Here is a 19,713-nt window from a genome sequence, read left to right as displayed (position 1 = left end):
TACTGTTCCTCGGGGGGTGGTTTTGTATTCTTGGGATTGCTTTGCTGTATTGCAGGGGCCATTTGGAAGGAAGAATTTTGTGCTGCTCAGATGATTAACGACTGACTTGCGGGTCACTCTTGTGTAAACATCCCCGTGTTCCTCTGCAAGCGACTCTCTGCGGGGCAAATGGCAACAAAACTCTCAAACATGAGACTGTGGCGACTTCATAATGCGGGTCAGATTCGTCCTGAAGAAGTGGATTGCAGGGGAAACGTCTCTCACTGTATTCATAGAGCCACAGGCAGATGAAGCTGCTCAGTTGTACTGTAATGCATGGCACTAGTGCTGATTCCTGGTAGTCAAAATCTTGAGTCGGAGACTGTCTCTGCAAACTCCTGAGGAATGGCAACAAGACTCCCAAAGGGCCCCAAACAGCCACTGCACACTAATATCACATTTGAAAAAGTGCCAGCAAATGCCTGCAGAAGCTAATTGCATTTTGGTGTTTGGCCCGTTTGAGTCTTAGTTTTGTAGCTTGTTATTTTTCTTTTTAGGTTATTTTTAGTTGTTTTTGTGTTATTCACAAACTATTATAGTTTTTATTCATATTTTTGTTTTTTATGTTTAGTTTGTTTTCATCTATCTATCTATCTATCTATCTATCTATCTATCTATCTATCTATCTATCTATCTATCTATCTATCTATCTATCTATCTATCTATCTATCTATCTATCTATCTATCTATCTATCTATCTATCTATCTATCTATCTATCTATCGCCATATTTCATTATTTATTTGTTTGTGAATGGAAAACCTTTATCTATTGTGTCACATTGCAGTAAAAACCTATTTCTATGGGGGTAAAAAACCCAGAGGGCACAGAGCAAGCTGCAGTTAAAAAAAAAAAAAAAAAAATGTGTACAACGCAACTTTTCCAAAATGCTTCGTATTAAACACTTCAAAGAAGGGCATTAGCATACAGTTTTACATGGGCTAGGTTGTTGCAACAAGTGCTTTGAATATATCTCTTTTTGCTCTTAATGTATAGCGTGCTTATGCACCTAGTTTTCCATTTTCACATTTGCTTGAAAGAAAGCATTGGGTAAGATATTGTTCAAAGAAATGATTTGATAATCAGAATAGTAGTTAGCCCTATTTTGAAACCAACTTGATTGGTATCTTGTATCCATCTACATCCACTCTGCTTTCATGTTAATTCAGCTAATCTTATTGAGATGATCATGATATAAAGCAGACCCTTGTGTTAGCGTCCAGGGTTGGAGAGCTGGTTTCCTGCAGAGGTGGATAGATAAGGTAAATGTCCTGGACAGGGTGGAAGAGACTCTGATTAATATTAATAAACTGAGAAGCGCTGCAAGCTCCACAGTGTCTGTTCAGCTCAATAAAATGCTTTCTGTTTGTGTTTTGCTAATTATCTAGAAGCCTGTTTTTTGTTTTGAAAAGCATATAAAGCCAGATAGCTCAGGCGTTAAAAGCTTTTTAAGATACATGTTCATGTATTTTACATGTTATGTCCCTGCAGCTGAATCTCACACGTGTTTGGTGGGTTTGTCGCGTTTTTTCACTTTAACTTTGATTAAACGAGTACACAGAGACATGATGAACACAAAGAGTCCTGAGCTAAAGGGAGAAAGGCTATAGAGCAGTAATTGTGTTATCTTTCGATTCACTGTTCCTTGCAGCGAGTCGATGGCCTTATCCCTGAGGCTCAGTAGATGTTACCTTATGAAACCACAGTTCCAAATAATTCCTGCCTGTTAAAAAGATGGATTTGTCATTTGCCTCTCCTGTGTTTGTTCACTGCCTTGAGCTCATCCTCATCCCCACTTCTGGCTGTGTAATTGCTGTTGCGATTTAATGACTTTTTCGATTGCTTGTGTGAGCAACTGCTTGGTTCAAGGATCAAGCTAGGATCAAGTACTCTAGCTTCAATGTATTCTAAGTCTTATGAAAATGATGGGAGCTAGGGAATCTCCTTTTTTATTATATCCTACAATTACAGCTACAATTAGAATTTCTAAATGTGTCCAATTTGTTTTTCAGTTAAAATATTTTCTTCTGTCTCAGCTTAATTTACCAAGATAGCTATAAGTAAAACATCTAGCAATGCATTGATATTAAAATTGTATTGGCAATAATAACAGGCTAATAATTATTTAAATGTTAAGGCTGATAACTGATAAATGGCTGATGACCTTTTTTAATTTTAATTTTTTAACATCAATTTAATATAAAACGCTAAACTCAAAACTGCCTTTTAAAATGGAAAATTTAGATATCACAACAGTAGAATCTACAATATGAAGATGGGTTTTCATTTTGAGATTTGCTAAAGATTGCATTGAAGCGTGTTATTAAATAATTTGTATTTTTGAAGAATAACTTTAAGTGCCGCGGATTCCCAAAATGCTTTGCATTCACCACTGAGAATACATCATGGTGACGACACTTTATTTAGACCCGTCCCACAGGCAACTCATGTGGTCCTTGCGGGATACCCATGTTGGTGACCCCTGATCTATAGGATACTTATTCTTTCACCATCCTGGCCAGACCAACAGGAACATTGACTTGACCAATGGTGTGAGTTTGTTTGACTGGCCAATGGCAGTTGAGTGGGGTACTCAGGAAACCAGAAGAAGAATTCTTGGTTTTAAATTCGCGTTACGCTGTTCTTACAATGCAAGATTTATGGTAGAGGTTCACACAGCCTTCCTTTCCCTACTATAGTACAAGGAAATTTTATATTACACCAATATGCCACTTAATCTGATGCCTGATGGTCTTGCGTGGTTCAGCCTTGCCATATGGCATTGTAATTGTTGAACCATCCTCCTTCCTTTCATTTGGCCCTCAAGTTCTCCTAGGCCAAGCTGAAATGGGGTTTCTGCTGGTGCCCCCTCCAGTGCCAGCACCCCCCCCCCCCCTGTCTTCCTGTATCTGAGAGCCAGCCTGACAGCTTCACTGTCCATAGAGACATTGGCAGGAGATGGGGCCTGTGCCAGACTCTCAGATAATCTACTCGAAAGGAAACGGCCACAGGCCCTCCGGCTCTTTGGCAGACACAGCCTCAGCTTTTGGCCTCAGCGGAGATGTGATAAATTAATCACGATTTGTACTCGGCTTAGGTTCGTGTAGTCCTTTACTCTGATGTATTCTTTATAGAAAAGCCCAGTTTCGTTTTTCCCAGTGCCAGCAAAAGAGTCAGTTACAGTTGTTACGAAGTAGCACCAACTTTTTTGTTTGACTGCACTTTCCCTTTAAAATGAAGACCGAGAGGAGGAACTAACACAGGCCGAAGGTCCCCAGTAAGGCAGAGTTGAATGTTATCTGGGGAAAATGCTGACAGGCCTCTGAGCGGCAGCTTTAACCTTGAGTCGGTGCACAAACAGTAGCAGGGCAGAGTCAGACTGGTACAGACTGCCTCCACTGCCCCCCAAAACAATCCCACAATCCCCCTCTCCCCTCCCCTGTCCTCACCCTCCTCCCTTCTGCTGTTCTTTCCTGACGGAGAGCAGAGCACCCTGCCACCTAGAGGTGGAGGAATTTTTTCTCGCCACCCAACCACGTAAATAGCCAAGTCTTTTGGAAGATTCAAAGATGCCTGTTTTGTAATTGTTAATCGTGACATGAGGAAAACACATGAACGAAATCCTCTCATCCCAGTTGTACTGTACAAAAATAAAATAAATTCAGATTTTGCCGTCATACCTAATTATGAGGGGGAAAAACATCACTTGGGATATGAGGGGAAAAAATATTGTGCCAACAGCACCATTTCAATTTTCCAGACTCTCTAATGTCTAAATATCTAACTGGATGACTATTGATCAGCTGTAATGCCATTTCCATCTGATAGTATCTGAGCTGATGTTGTAGCTGATGGACCAGAATCCTCAACAAAGTTTTTTTACTCTGATGCCATAAAACTAAATTGCTCCCATTATAATCCACCAGTGTGCCAGTGTGGCCTAATGTGATGTGTCTTCAGTTGACAGACACCCCTTTCCTATTTTTGCAAAACTACACTGCTATCCTAGCTATTCTCTTTATTTTTCTTCTAATTTTTTATATATATATTGTTATGTTTTATATATGTTATAATTATATATCGTTAATAATTATTATTTTAGCTTTCAATTAAATTGCAATTTTGATTAGATCAGAAATCATTACAATTCTAAATCATTGAGATTTAATTAGAAGTTTATCTGTTAAGTATTTTAAACCTTAAACTTGTTAATTTACATTACAGTTACATCAAAGAGAGATGTTTACATAATTGTTCAAAGGTGTCAGGCACTCTTTGTGTCGCTAGTGTGGATCTATACGTGTTGGCGCTACAATAACAGACTGATGTGCTGTGACAGACCATCTGCACTTTTGTGTCTACCTGCAAATATTCTGGTCTCAGTGAGGTACTTCACTTAATTTTCCATTATAGATCTGAGAGGACAAACAACTAATCAAATTAAATAACTTCGGAATCCCAAGGGTTGGCCAAGCCTGGAAAATAGCACTTTTCCTGTATCTTGTGATAATCATGAACATTTTTTAAAATTAAACTTAAGCAAAACAAAAAACAAACAAAAACAAAACACTTCATTTTCTTTTAAAGTTTTTAAAGCTGTGAACCTCACAATTTAAAAAAAAAAAGTAACCATTGGTTAGACTAGGTAAACCCAGCCTAATCTGCCGGCAAATTGATTTTGCCTGGCAACTCAGTCTGGAAACCTGTACATTAATTTCTACTGCTTCTGTTACACTTTTACGGGAAACCAATCACAGACTGGCTTATCCATCTGGCAATGCTATTGGTGGGTTTAACACAATGACAGATATAGAAACGATGGGTTTTTGCCCATTGATCACACCTCTTGTGGTCTGATTGGTTGAAGGACTATCCAATTGCATACTGCGTACTTTATCGTTATTTGAATAATGCCAGTTGATAACCCCTCTTGTGCAGTAGAAAATACAGAGCAGACTCCCCAGACCAATGTTCAATTTTAAATTGAGCTAGGTCTGGTGATAGCCAGACAAGCATTTGGTTGCTTCTCTAAAGCATTCATTACTGTAGACATGGCTTTTGTTTCCTGGTGGACCGTTAAAGATTGCTGCACACTAAGCTTTAGAAGTCAGAAGTCAGATTTAGACACTTGCCTTCGTAAAAGTTTTTTCCAGTTTAGTGTGTTAAATATGACATACTATCCTCTATCCTTTTACATTCTGTTCCAACCTGAACCAGCCTGCCTGCAATTTTGCAATTTTGCAATTTTGCAAATTCAAAGTTATCTTGAACACCTTGATTACCAAATGGCTGTCCCTTCAAAAAATGCCCTATTTGAGGGTATATGTGGTGATTACGAATTGAGCCTGGGTCTCCAGGAGCAGGGTTGAAGAGCTCTGGTCTGTGACCCCGGAACACGACAGAATCTAACCAGACTGAGAAGGACTTCTTATTGCTGGCCTTTATGGATGGAGCTTGACAGATTCTTGTGGTGATTGGAAATCAATCCCACGCAAACCTCTACCGCAAACCATCAAATTGATCAACGCATAAGAGATGTGTCAAAACAACTGATGAAAATGTTTTCCTTTTGACGTAACTTGCTTCTTTTTTTCTTTCAGAGCCTAGAATTCTATAATTCTATAATTGTGGTGTGGCATGTTAGTGGCCCTGTTATTCAGTAACATAGTTAGATCCAGCTACATCATCGTTCGGCTCTAAAGTCAGTAAAAATGTGGGCCACTTTTGAGAAGAAAAATCTTGTTTGCTCTTTAAGGAGACACTTAAGAAAACTCCTTAGTGAGCTCTTAACCAATAAACAGAGATTTTGTCACTGTGCCCTGATATAAGGTTTAGCATCCTGCTGTTCTTCTCCAGCACACAAACTTCCCTTATAGCCTGAGGAGTTTCTATTGAGCCAGTCAAAATGCTACAATGTCTTCCTTTGCTGTTTGCTGTTCTGTGATTTGGATCTGAATGTCGTGCTGTAGGCCTCTCGGGTGGAGGCGCACAGCTTTTCACCTAAATTACAGGAAACCGTTGCGCCTAATGGCCTGGCTCGCTGACTCAAAAACAAAGACAGGGCCCAAAATACACAATCGACACGAACGTGACATTACACCCCCAGTTACACTCGTAACTGCACAAATACAAATGCTCAACAACAGTGTTACAGAGAAAGAGGACTTGAGCATTATCCATCTGCTTCGGCCCTCATGTGCTCATTACCGTCAGCAGAGACGGAATCCTCCATCTTTAACTCTGTAATTGGGGAGGCATCTCCGAACCATCAGCGGTCCTTTATGGCCCCCAGTGGAGCTCTGTGTTTTGTCTTGAAGAGGGGCACACCAAACCGAAACTATTTTTTTTTCTCTCCTAGCCACTGAAGGGAGCGTTTTGCGCCTCGGTCTCAGGTCGAGAGCCCTGTTCTTAGATTAAGGATTGCTCGGTATATGAGGTGTCCTGCAGTGTCAGGCATCCGTGGGCTACGCAGGGGACACATTCATCCTAGCTTGCGCTACCACTTGCTGGTGTGTGTGCGGCATGATAGAAACCGGTGCAGCCGTTTCAGACTTCGCTCCTGTAGAGGAGCAGACAAAGGCCCCCCTTAGGGACATACAGCGGCAATTCTCTCTCTCTCTCTCTCTCTCTCTCTCTCTCTCTCTCTCTCTCTCTCTCTCTCTCCTCGCTCTCTCTCGCTCTCTCTCTCTCTCTCTCTCTCTCTCTCTCTCTCTCTCTCTCTCTCGCTCTCTCTCGCTCTCTCTCTCTCTCTCTCTCTCTCTCTCTCTCTCTCTCTCTCTCTCTCTCTCTCTCTCTCTCTCTCTCTCTCTCTCTCTCTCTCTCTCTCTCTCTCTCTGGGACGTGGCTACGCCAATGATGCTACCAGGGGGCTTTTTCCCCTCCCAGCTCACTTGTCTGAACGCTGTGAATACAATAGTCCAGATCCATGACTTCACCAAGCCTGTTAAACGAGTGGCATTATGATTTTTCCCTCTTGGTAGCTCAGACACTGGCCTGGCGATTTGCATGACATTGCGGGTAAGAGAGAGAGGGATTAATTCATTGGATACAGTTGGGGTGAGTGCAGGCCAGCTGCGGTGGAGATTGCGATCAGCCGACAGCAGAATTCAGCCCCGCTGGCTCTGCTCATGGAAATTAGGGCAATCCCATTGGCTAGGGCCCTTATCAGTCATCATGGTTTTGTCGTTCTCTAAAATACACGGCACCGTTCAAAAGGTTCGTTTTCTGCACGTACGCTCAGCGTAAATGTTGTTTCCTCCTCCTTTCTTGTGTTGTCATGACAGTGACTTACGGGAAACATTGTAATGGAGTTTTTGGGTGGTGTGCATTGTGTACACTAGCAAATTTGTACGTTGCTGGTTCAAAAAGCAGCAGGTGCGGCAGGAGACCCCAGGTGTTCTGTTGTTTTGCACCTAGCATAAAGCTATTGGACCGTTTTCAGATCCTCCAGAGTCCCGCCCCTCCTACTGCATCTGATTAATCAAGGCTTAGCTATCGATCAGAAGTATGCACCCACATTTAAACGTCATTATCCTCTGCACAGAATTAACTCTTCAACTTCCTCGAGGCAGGAAATCATTTTGTAGGGCTGAGATAAGTCATGTAGGCTCACACAGCACCCTGCATTGATTGTGGGAGAAATATGTTAAAGATGAATGAACTGAACTAAAAACATTATTTATTAAAATTATTTAATGAAAGAACGTGCAACATTCTTCAATTATGTGTTTGGAGGCAAACTTGTAAATTGAATGGTAAAAATCGTAATGCTCATTATATGGCTGATATACATTCACCTAAAGGATTATTAGGAACACCTGTTCAATTTCTCATTAATGCAATTATCTAATCAACCAATTACATGGCAGTTGCTTCAGTGCATTTAGGAGTGTGGTCCTGGTCAAGACAATTTTCTGAACTCCAAACTGAATGTCAGAATGGGAAAGAAAGGGAATTTAAGCAATTTTCACGCACAACCATTTCTAGGGTTTACAAAGAAGGCAGTCCTGTGGGAGAAAATGCCATGTTGATGCTAGAGGTCAGAGGAGAATGGGCCGACTGATTCAAGTCGATAGAAGGGCAACTTCTGAAATAACCACTCGTTACAACCGAGGTATGCAGCAAAGCATTTGTGGAGCCACAACATGCACAACCTTGAGGCGGATGGGATACAACAGCAGAAGACCCCACCGGGTACCACTCTTCTCTCATGGATCTATCATGCTTTGTTACCACTGTGCAGGCTGGTGGTGGTGGTGTAATGGTGTGGGGGAAGTTTTCTTGGCACACTTTAGGCCCCTTAGTGCCAATTTGGCATTGTGTAAATGCCATGGCCTACCTGAGAACTGTTTCTGACCATGTCCAACCCTTTATGACCACCATGTACCCATCCACTGATGGCTATGTCCTGCAGGATAATTCACCATGTCACAAAACTCAAATCATTTCTAATTGGTTTCTTGAACATGACAATGAGTTCACTGTACTAAAATGGCCCCCACAGTCACCAGATCTCAATCCAATAAAGCATCTTTGGGATGTGGTGGAACGGGAACTTCGTGCCTGGACGTGCATCCCACAAATCTCCATCAACTGCAAGATGCTATCCTATCAATATGGGCCAACATTTCTAAAGAATGCTTTCAGCCCCTTGTTGAATCAATGCCACGTAGAATTAAGGCATTTCTTTAGTATGGTGTTCCTAATAATTCTTTAGGTGAGTGTATGTGTGTGTGTGTGTGTGTGTGTGTGTGTGTGTGTGTGTGTGTGTGTGTGTGTGTGTATTTTTTTTTTCTTTTCAAAACTATGTATTTTTATGTCTTACAGTTAAAAATAATGGCTATTGTTAACAGTAAAAGAAGGCAGAATAAATAATATGATTCCTAAATTATTTAAAGCAAACAAATATAACATAATTAAAACAAACTTGGACTTGAAAATACAATTTTGTACAAATGTGCAATATAAAAAGAAAATTGAGTTTGAAAATGAAAATTAGTTTTTGACTTGATTTGAGCTCAAAAAGTTTTGAATTAAAAAAAAGAAGGTTAAAATACACTATATTGCCAAAAGTTTACACTCTTAATCCGTAGGGTTTAATATGAAGTTGGCCCTCTCTTTGCAGCTATAACAGCTTCAACTCTTCTGGGAAGACTTTCCACAAGGTTTAGGAGTGTAGAAGGGCATTTGTGAGGTCAGGCACTGATGTTGGACGAGAATACCTGGGATCGCACTCTCCGCTGTAATTCATCCCAAAGGTGTTCTATCGGGTTGAGATCAAAACTGCTTTGTGACCGATTACAGTTATATTGGAACAGGAATGGGCCATCTTCAAACTGTTTCCACAAAGTTGAGAGCATGAAATTGTCCAAAATGTCTTGTCTAAGCATCTAAATGTCTAAGAGTTCCTTTCACTGGAACTAAGGGGTTATGCCCAACATCTGAAAACAACCCCACACCATAACCCCCCCCCCTCCACCAAACTTTACATTTGGCACAATGCAGTCAGGCAAGTACCGCTCTGCTGGCAACCGCCAAACCCAGACTCGTCCATCGGATTGCCAGACAGAGAAGTGCGATTCATCGCTCCAGAGAACACATCTCCACTGCTCTAGAGTCCAGTGGCGGCATGCTTTACACCACTGCATCCGACACTTTGCATTGCACTTGGTGATGTAAGGCATGGATGCAGACTTTAAAGTAGCTGTCTTCATAGATAATAGCCACCTGCGGCTGTGTTGCCAAGATTGCTCTGGACTGACTTGCTTTAAAGAAACTGGAACAAGTAATAATCACTTTCCTTTTTCATGTTGCATATGTATAGGCATATAGGAAGTGTTCCTGATGGATGTTGCATGTTCAGTTAATAATCTCATGTCTTTTTTTATGTGTGTGTCTCTGCAGCTGCTCAGAGTGAGGAGAGGGAGCGAGAGTGTGCTTTTAATGACCAGCACCAGCAGGTGGATGAACAGAGTGTGGCTGGTGACTGGCACATCACCAGAGAAAATAACACCATCCTGTGCAGCAAAAGCAGCCGCTGCTACGGCCTGTGGGAGAAAACACATGACGGCGAGATCCGACTGGTCAAACAAGGTCAGAATGAACCCAAACACACAAAAAAAACTTGCCATATTTACTTATGAGGACCTTCGATTGACTTCTTTTTAAGACTTTCTTTAAGGGACAGTTCAACCAAAAATAAAAGTTTCATTATTACCATTATTATTCATTATTTAATTATTAAGTATGATATTATTATATGTTTAAGCTTACCCACTGAAAAATAACAGTGTACTGGTTTTTCACAACATGAGGTATAAGTAAATAATAAAACAGTTTACATTTTGACTAAAATATTCCTTTATTATATTCCTTTAAAAATAAATATAAATATTCCTATAAATATTCCTTTAATATTCCTCTTGACTAAAATATTCCTTTCCTTTTTGATGGAAATAGTAAGTTTGACAATAAGGTTTGAGTATGTGTAAATCTGTAGAAGCGTATGATGAGTGAAAATGGGTTTAACAAGAAGGTTCCTGACACAAACTGCACAAACACACACACGCATACACACATCTTTTTTCCTCCCCTTGAACGTTCTTACAGACTCAATCTACAGTGTTTCACTCTCATTCACTCAACCATCTGCATCTTTTCATCGCAGGCTGTTGGACTTACATTGGCGACCAGCAGGACTGCCATGACGACCGTTGTGTGGTTACCACCACGCCGTCGCAGATACAGAATGGCACCTACAGATTCTGCTGTTGCAGCACCAACATGTGCAACGTCAACTTCACAGAGAACTGGGTGCCTAGCCCCACCAAGACCAGCCCCCGTAAGTCCCTCAAGCAGTAAACAGAGGGCCTCTGCGCCTCTAGGTCTCATCTGAATGCTCCATGAGCCCTCTGAGAGTCAACGCCCGTATTAGATTTCTATGATAGAGTAGAACCGGTCTTGCAGGACCCATTTTCATCAATCTCACCACAAATCATGCTGATGTTCATATATGAGCATGTTGTGTGTTCTCAGTTAAACCAACAAAAAACACCACAAATTTTTTACAGTGTACTTTTCCATAGCCTAGAAACCTAGATAGAGCTTCGAAATGCTGAAACACTTCAAAAAGTCCTTGAATTTCACTCGCAGAAGTTTGCGCGAACCCCAAAATGAATAACGTAAAAACATTCGACTCTTTCTGCGACCATGGTTACAGTTACTACATTAAATCCATGTTAAATGTTGGTGATTTGTGTGTGTGTGTGTGTGTGTGTGTGTGTGTGTGTGTGTGTGTGTACTAGAGCCTTATATTACTTGTTCATTCATGGCACAATATTTCTTCTGGTTTCCTCTTCAGCGCTGTTTGATCTGATACCTGTAGTTTATAACAGAGAATACTTTGCAGAATTTAAATGCTTTCCACTAGATCTCGCTGTGATGCTCTTTATTCTGCAGTGAATTCAAACGCTTTCTCACTGGATCTCCCAGCGCTGTGTGGTAACGGTCGCATGAGAACCTGTTCTGAGTTCGATCTGCATTGTGCTGTTTATTATTGCTCCTAGCTGATAAACTGCCCATGTTTTGTTCCATTTTTGTTTTCCGTTTAATGTTTCTCATGGATTATGTGCAACAGAAATGACAGCTCTCATCAGTGGGGGAACGCGGTGGTTGCACCAGTGCGACCTCTAGCAAAATCGAATCATTTGGTCTCAATCTGGAGCCCTGCATCAGATTGCATTGGTTAAGTCCGCCATATAAAGATAACTTCTCTAATATTCTAGATGGCTCTTTTAGATGATTGCTGTCCAATATCAGATCCTTTCTACAGCTTTACTGTAAGTGTCAGTTCAGTTAATGTAGCATTAACACTAGAAAAGAAAATGCTTGCTAAAATGAACTTGCACTAGTGAACGGCAGTTGCCGACATACTCAATTACTAACATTAGATTACCTGTGTGTGGGTGACTGATTGTACTGTTGAGAAACACATTAATGCTTACTACATTTAATGTATTCATCTGTCTCTGCTGATAAAGAATGTGGTGCATTATGGGATCGAGTGAAATTCTGGTCTAAATGATTGTATAAATCACACGGTGTGGTTTGGACTCTCTTGGCTTTTCTGTTATACTCTTTTCTACTAACTACAGTATCGACTGTGCTTTGGAATGTTGGATAAGAAAACTCAATAGTCTAATAGTCATATTGACTTCTATGCAGTCGATGTAAGGTCAGCATCCTCTCGTCCATGGGGTCATGGCTTTTCAAAATAAATGCCCACACGCCGTTGTAAAGTAGCTCTCTTGTATTGTTAAGCTTTTTTTTCTTCTTCAAGTATAAGTATGCCTTTAAGCTATTATTCAAGTATGCCTTTAAGCTATTATTCATTTCATTCATGGCTGTCTTAAGCTTTTAGAATTAGCACCAGCATTGTCTTCTCTTCCGTGTTCCTCCAAAAAGATTAAAACGGTTAATTAATCAGTGAATCGATCAATGCTTCGGGTCGCCAATGTCACGTGATTTCAGCAGTTTGGCGTTTTGACGCGATCCGAACCGCTGAAATCACGTGACATTGGTGACCCGAATCATTGATCGATTCACACCGTTTTAATCTTTTTGGAGGAACACGGAAGAGAAGACAATGCTGAATAAAATCATAGTTTTAGATATTTTTAGACCAAAATGTATTTTGCTTCAAGAGATGCTTCAAGAGATTCTAATCAACCGACTGATGTCATATATGGGCTACTTTGATGATGTTTTTATTCCCTTTCTGGACATGGACATTTCTTCATGCAGAGATGGTGCGAAGAATGCCGTGTGGCATAGGGAAACCCAGTTACAGCGCTATTACGATGTTCATTACGCCGTCGATTAACCTTCCTATGCGTCCATAGAAATGTGATTTGCATTTGATGTTAGAAGATTAAAAGGGTGCAAAGCAGCCCTGCTCAGCCAATATCACAGTAGAGAGTGTGCTCAGCCAAGAGTGATAGAAATGTCCAAAACCGTTATTATTAGCTAATATTATGTTTCTAATAATATGTAAAACGAAACAAAAAACAAATGCAGACAACAGGGATATCATACATTTCACTAGGGTGGTTTACTGGTCTTAGCTTGGCTTCCACTGGCCAGTAACACGCGTACTGTATGCGAGTTCAACATTTGTTCTGTGGGGTATGTGAAAAATGGTGATAAAAATAATCACATATCATGGAGAAATAACCAGTCGAATGAAATCGTTCACTCGTGTCATTTAGACGTCTTACCGCGTTAAGTCTTTAAAGCCCCAATATACTTCAAACAAAATCGAAGAACGAACTGATGTGACATAATTTTGAACAAAATCAGTTTTGGGAGTTCGAAACGGCTTGCCAAAGTGAACTTTCCGGATAAGTTTGCTATGGCTGGTGAACACCTGTGTACTACATTGGTCCCTGTCGATTACAGATTACATAATAGGTAGGTGTGTGCTTCTTTCACATATAAATCTTTTCCGTTCATTTATCCTGTTCAGTCAGTTGAGGTCAGGTGTCCGTCAGTGAAAACGTACTTCTAATGAAACAAGTCATTGACTGTTTTTCATGGTTACGGTAAAGCTGTATGATTTTAAGCTATTGTAAAAAGTGATATATAAATAAACGTTACGTGACTTTACTAGAGTGCAGAATTACAGAGCTTGTGCAAACATATTCACGTTGCTGTGATCAGATGATTTTCTTATCCTTTATTAAGTAAATGCTTGCTGTTTTCTCAGTGTTGTTGTGTTTAATTTGTTATAGAGAGGAAAGCATGTTTTTCAAGCGTGTATTAACTAGGAGTGACCCCGAATGGTCGAAGATTTGATGCATGGTTATGCAGAGCCTGATTCGACCACCGATCGCACAGTCGAATCTTTGTGGGTGTTATGAAACGAGGATCATACCATTTTGGCAATATGGGGGTGCTCAATATTTTAAAGGCCTCTTTAAAATTCTAACACATTGTTTAAAATTCGAACACATTGTTTATGCATTTGGCACCTGTCCGCGGTGATTTAGGAAGTTACATTCCTGCTGCCGCGCCACAGAGCGCTAGAATTACATTTATATTATATTTCCCTCAAATCGTCAATGCACGCTGCGGCGCTGAGTTTTGCGTCCGGTGTGCAATCCCCTTTAGGCATAATTGGCTAAAGAATGTGCATGTAAACACACTCAAAGTGTTCTTTTCCTCTCTAGGCAGGTATTTTTTTACGTTTATTTATCAAAATGTTCTTTTATATATTTGTGTGATGTTCTCTATTTCGATCACAGCTTTAAAATGCTATGAGAAAACGTTTTATCAGTGTTTATCCATCACATTACCTTTTATTTAAACCTAAATAAGAAAGCCATTGTCTTTTTGTCTGTCAGTTGGCAGGCAGTTTTGATCGCTTTATTAAAAGTTGTTACTGTGTGCAGTGTGTAAAGGAATATAAAAATAGTTTTACCCTCCTGCTGACTAGTGTCGTGCCCCTCCCAACCCATTCACACACACATAGATGATATGACTATCAGTCGACTATAGAAAGATTTGACAATTCTGATTCGAATGTGTAAATCCTTTGTCGGGGACTCCCCAGTGCTTACATATTCATCTAAACGCTGCTCTAAGCAGAGTGAAGGGCGTATATACAGTATATCGCTGTTCACCTGTTTTCAAATTCGTTTGAACCCTAAGCTAAGAACGAAAAATAACTTTTGAGTATATTTACTCTGATTATTGGAAATAATGACATTATTGGTGCACGTGTAATCTGAAAAAAAATCTGCCAGCGGTCAACAGACAAGACAGAGTAGGTTACTTTTGGAATAAAACAAAGTCTCAACTGTAGTAAGCTGTCCTCAGTTCAAGCGGCATATGAACCGATCATCTCTTCCTAGTTACTACTAGTCACAGCACCAAATAAACATGAATGAACATCAGAAGGTATGTTGTTTCAACCGCAGAAAAATGTTCCAAGTTCAAGTCCACAAACATTAATCTCCTTACTCTACTGTCTTGTTTGTTTGTCGGACAAAATGGCGGATAGACAATAGGTCACACAAAATCAACGTTATAATTGGTCAGATCACCTGTCAATCAAACTCCTGGCGAAGGGTGAATTCCACGGACTGTTCTGCGTCTCCTGATAGTGTCTATGGTTAATAAATACTAAGTCCCTCTCAGATGTAGTCCTGCTTTCAACTAACCCATACAACCTTTAATTTCCCATCCTCACTCTCCTAGAGCTGTCTAATGCCTTACTTCAGGACAAAACCACGGCTTTACCTCTTTCTTTGTGCCCTCTCATTCTCTTGCTCACTCTCTCAGTTCTTTTTCTCCTTTTGTGTTGCCTTTGAGAGTGTATCTAAAGAAATGCCGGATGGCCCTGCTAAAAGGATAGAAATGAGTCACACCGCAAACGCAATCAAACAATGCAGTGAAAAATAGAGTGAAATACGGGGAAAAAAATCAATGGCTGTCAGACTTTGTATAGCGAGTTATTTGCATGCTGCTTCGCTTCTCACACCTCTTTTCAGTGCACTTTTTCCCCTGTTACTCTATTTTTCTATTTCTCCCCTAGCACAGCTTCTCAAGCGAAGAGCCTTGAGAAGCACGTTTTGATTTGGGCAATAATGGAAAAATAAAAGGTTTTAGGCTTCTAGATGAATGCATGTTTAAGCTTTGAAGGCTTGACCGTGGAAATCAACTTTGCACAACAACATTCAAATTAATCTGTCTCTAAAGACATAATGAGAGGTTGTATGCATTAATGTAGGGGAGGGGGCCCCGCGTTTGGCGCCATGCCTGCGCGAAGTGGCCACAGAGTTTGAGAATATATTCGAGACTCAGTGTCATCCAATCGAGTGAGTGTTACCGGGCAGAATGCCTGTGCACATGTGTCTTTTGTATCCTCAGACACCATCAGACCGTTTGTCCCCTTACCGCTACCACAGAGCCAGTTAAACCCTCTTTTTTCCCCGTTACACTGTATGGCAGCAGGATGCACAGCATCCAAACCCCACCCACCGCAGCTGTCTCTCGCCGCTGTCCCCGCGCGGACATGCCAGCACGCATAGCGAGAGACATCAGACTGAAAGTATAAGCAGTCCTCAGCACATGCGAATAGAATCTGTAGCCTTGTGCAAAATGCACAGACACTTGCATTGATGGACAATGTCACATGTTGCTGATGTCTTCCTTGTTGAGTGCAGGACAGCTGACATCGTCACAACAACATCTTAATACAATCCATTTACCAATATAAATATTTTTTTAGAGAAATGAAGTGCAGATTTGGAAATGCTCCCTCACCCCATTTTCTACATTTCCATTTATTTGAAGAGCTGCTGTGGTGATTCATTTATTTTTTTTGGTACTAATTTATGGCAGCTTTTCAGCTCTTGGAAAAAGGGTGGCACAACAAAAACAAGCTCTTAAAGAAGGATTTCAGCAGAAGGAGGATGTCACACCAGAACCAAAGGCTGTGACAGGAGGAATTATTTCACTTTTAATCCTGTAGAGCAGCAGACGTGAAGACGTCCTCCGTGTGAACATATTCCCGGGACTGATGGTAATTGTGCACGCAAGTGTTGCGTTCTAAAAAGAGAAACCTCTTTTGAATGCCACAAGCTTTCCAACCTCTGAAGTCTGCAGTGTGAGCGACAGTTTAGAAAGATTAGGGTGGCACGGTTGCTTTTATTTTGCTAAACAAGAGCAGGAGGAGGAAAAACGCACTCATTCTACAAACACATCGCTTTAGAGAGTGTAAACTGTGGGTATCATCTGGCATGCTGTTCTGCTGCATCATAGAGGCACATTGTTAGTGTTTATTTCCATGTGTGTGTGTGTATGAGGATGTGCGCACACCTGCTGACTGTGATGAGCAGCGAGGCTGTGCCGGTGCCCAGCTGTTCTGACATTAACACAATACACTCTTAACTACCACAGTGGGCCACAGTGCCGAACTGTTTTAGCCTTATGCATGACGTGCAGTATATGAGTGACAGCACAGACCTTCACACAAGAAGATTTTAAAGACTTTCTGTGGGGAAAATAGTTTTTAATGTTTTTTTTTTTTTTTTTGCATGTCTATGTGGTGTTTTTAAAGGGTTAGTTTACCCGAAAATTCTGTCATTACTTACCCTCGTCGTTCAACACCCATAGGACCTCTGTTCATCTTCGGAACACAAATGAAGATATTTTTGTTGAAATCCGATGGCTCAGAAAGGCCTTCATTGACACCGATGTCATTTCCTCTCTCAAGACCCATAAAAGACACTAAAGACGTCCATCCCAGCTAACAATTTTAGGTTATAAGAATGTTTCCCTAACGTTCCCATTAAGTTATAAAAATGTTTTTGAATGTTCTAGGAACGTTGAAATGTCCAGTTTGTGGAACGTTATATTATTGTTCTCATTAGGTTCTAAGAACGTTAAATAACGTTCTTATAAGGGTGTGGAGTATGATCAAATAAAATATTCCTGTTTTCTCCTTTAATGTACTTGCTTTTTTTATTGACATCTTATTCTTTCTTAATAAAAGCTAAAACCACTTTTATAATTGACTTTTATATTTATATTACATTTATATTTAATACATAATTAGTTTACTAGATTTTTCTTCTGATTGTAAAAAAATAAATATATACACACAAATAGCATTTAAGTGTCATTAAGTTGTCTCTGGATATACAAATTAAGTATCAGAAGTTTGAGAAAAAAGCTGTATGACTAATTTGTAATGACTAATACTTTTTGTAATGTAGTAACGTTTTTAAAATGTTCCACTAACAATTTAAGAATAACATTTTATAGCTAACGTTTTTAGAACGTTACTCAATAGCAAATAACGTTGGCACAACGTTCTAATAACGTTACTGCAAGAAAGTTTTTTTTGATAACTTTGAGAGAACTTTGAGAGAACTTTGAGAGAACTTTCAGAGAACTTTCAGAGAACGTTAGTCAACGTTCTGAGAATGTTCCCTGTTACCTTGGATCTCACTGCAGTGGCTCTACAATAATTTAATGAAGCGACAAGAATAGTGTTGTGCACAAAAAAACAAAATAATGACTTATATAGTGATGGGCCAATTTCGAAACAAAGTTTTGAACAGTTATGAATCAGCGTATTGATTCATGATTCGGATCGCGTGTCAAACCGCCAAACTGCTGAAATCACGTGACTTTGGCGATCCGAATCATGAATCGGCAACCGATCTCAATCGGCCGATAATCGCTTGGGGATGATTGACCGGTGGTCTCTAGAAAGGCCGATCTCATAAACGGATCACATGCTGATGACACAAAGACGCGCGCCTGTCGTGAGAGCTATAGGGCATGACATGCAGCGTCACAGTTCTCTTTCAGGTGCGGGTAAAATAATTAAAATTCTGAAGGTGAGGTACAATTTATATTTCTGTATTAAATAACTTACAAAGTCATTTGAAAACTTTCTGTGAGACGTAAGTTCACAAACAGCGCGAGTGAATCATCGTGTGCCTGCGCTCTCTCTCTCTCTCTCTCTCTCTTTCACTCTCACATGGCTTCACATCACCGCACCGCATCGCATCTGCAGCTACAATCGAGCTCCACAGTCGACGCGAGATTTGCCACTTGCACAATCGAGGCAGTGTCGCATCGTCACTAAAGTTTATCATTTGCATTTATTTTTAAGTATTGCCAGTGTTCACTCAGCACTCACGCACGCTCTCCAAGAGACCTTAATGAAACTCACTGCTCTTGAATGCTAACTTTTGCAAATTTGTAAGGACTAACTTTTTTTGTTGTTTTTATAATGACTAGCTTTTGCAACTTTTGTAAGAATTAATCTCATTTATTCAGGGAAGACCAATATTAATTTACATTTTGATTTTTTATTAAACTTCTTTAGTATTTCTTTCCTCAATACTAATGTTAGACCTACCTGAAAAAATGTCTTTAAAAACAAAAATGCACTGCATAATCAAAGATTTAGGTGAGATAATATATAACAAGAGTCACCTATAAGGGGGGAATTCCCCCATTTTCAGAAATAATCAATTCCCTGAATGAATGTCTGTAAAATCCCCTATAAATAATTCTATATGATAAAAAAAGGCTTTAAATATATCAGTATCTGTGATCATATCAGCAGATACTGCTTCCTGTGATCGGCTCCAAAAATCCTGATCGGAGCACCCTTATTATTTAGGAAGGATGGCATTGGCATACAGTAGCTTACATTATTTTATTTTTTGGATCTGATGTAGTTGGTTCCTCAACTACATCAGACGTTCATAATAATAACAGAAAAAAACATGCCATAGTTTTGTCCTTTGTGGCATCCCATTAAGCTGATCTGATGTGTGTTGGTCTGCCTAACCCCTCTGTTTGGAATCATTTTATGTTACTCTGCCTTATTTGGGAAATATGGCCTACGGTAGCCTTAAGTTCTCATTTTTTTTAAATAAACACTTGGTGGTTCTTCAAGATCTTGACTCTAGCCTATTTCTACAGTTTTTTTTCTCTCAATACAGTTAATTTAGAGTTAGGTTAATTTCTACAAATGGTGCAAACTCTGCAAGAGTATCGATAAAAGATTCCCATTCCCCTCCCATTCTGTGATCGGCAGTCATTGGCAATCGGTGATCTGCCCCAAAAATACTGATCGGAGCATCTCTAATAA

At 40.1% G+C, this 19,713-nt stretch overlaps 1 protein-coding gene across 1 annotated transcript in view; it reads left to right on the top strand.

Annotated features, from left to right (window-relative positions):
• bmpr2b (bone morphogenetic protein receptor, type II b (serine/threonine kinase)) overlaps positions 1–19,713 on the top strand; it is an 89,754-nt gene that overhangs the window by 30,938 nt on the left and 39,103 nt on the right. Inside the window, exons 2-3 of the mRNA XM_067443545.1 lie at positions 9,942–10,130; positions 10,705–10,878. Coding sequence (XP_067299646.1) covers positions 9,942–10,130; positions 10,705–10,878 — 363 coding nt within the window. The remainder of the gene's footprint in view (positions 1–9,941; positions 10,131–10,704; positions 10,879–19,713) is intronic.

This window comes from Pseudorasbora parva, chromosome 5 (assembly GCF_024679245.1).
Source record: "Pseudorasbora parva isolate DD20220531a chromosome 5, ASM2467924v1, whole genome shotgun sequence".
In the NCBI taxonomy this organism is placed as follows: domain Eukaryota; kingdom Metazoa; phylum Chordata; class Actinopteri; order Cypriniformes; family Gobionidae; genus Pseudorasbora; species Pseudorasbora parva.
The sequence above is the reverse complement of the archived record's forward strand: the minus strand, read 5'-3'. Positions and strand labels throughout refer to the sequence as shown.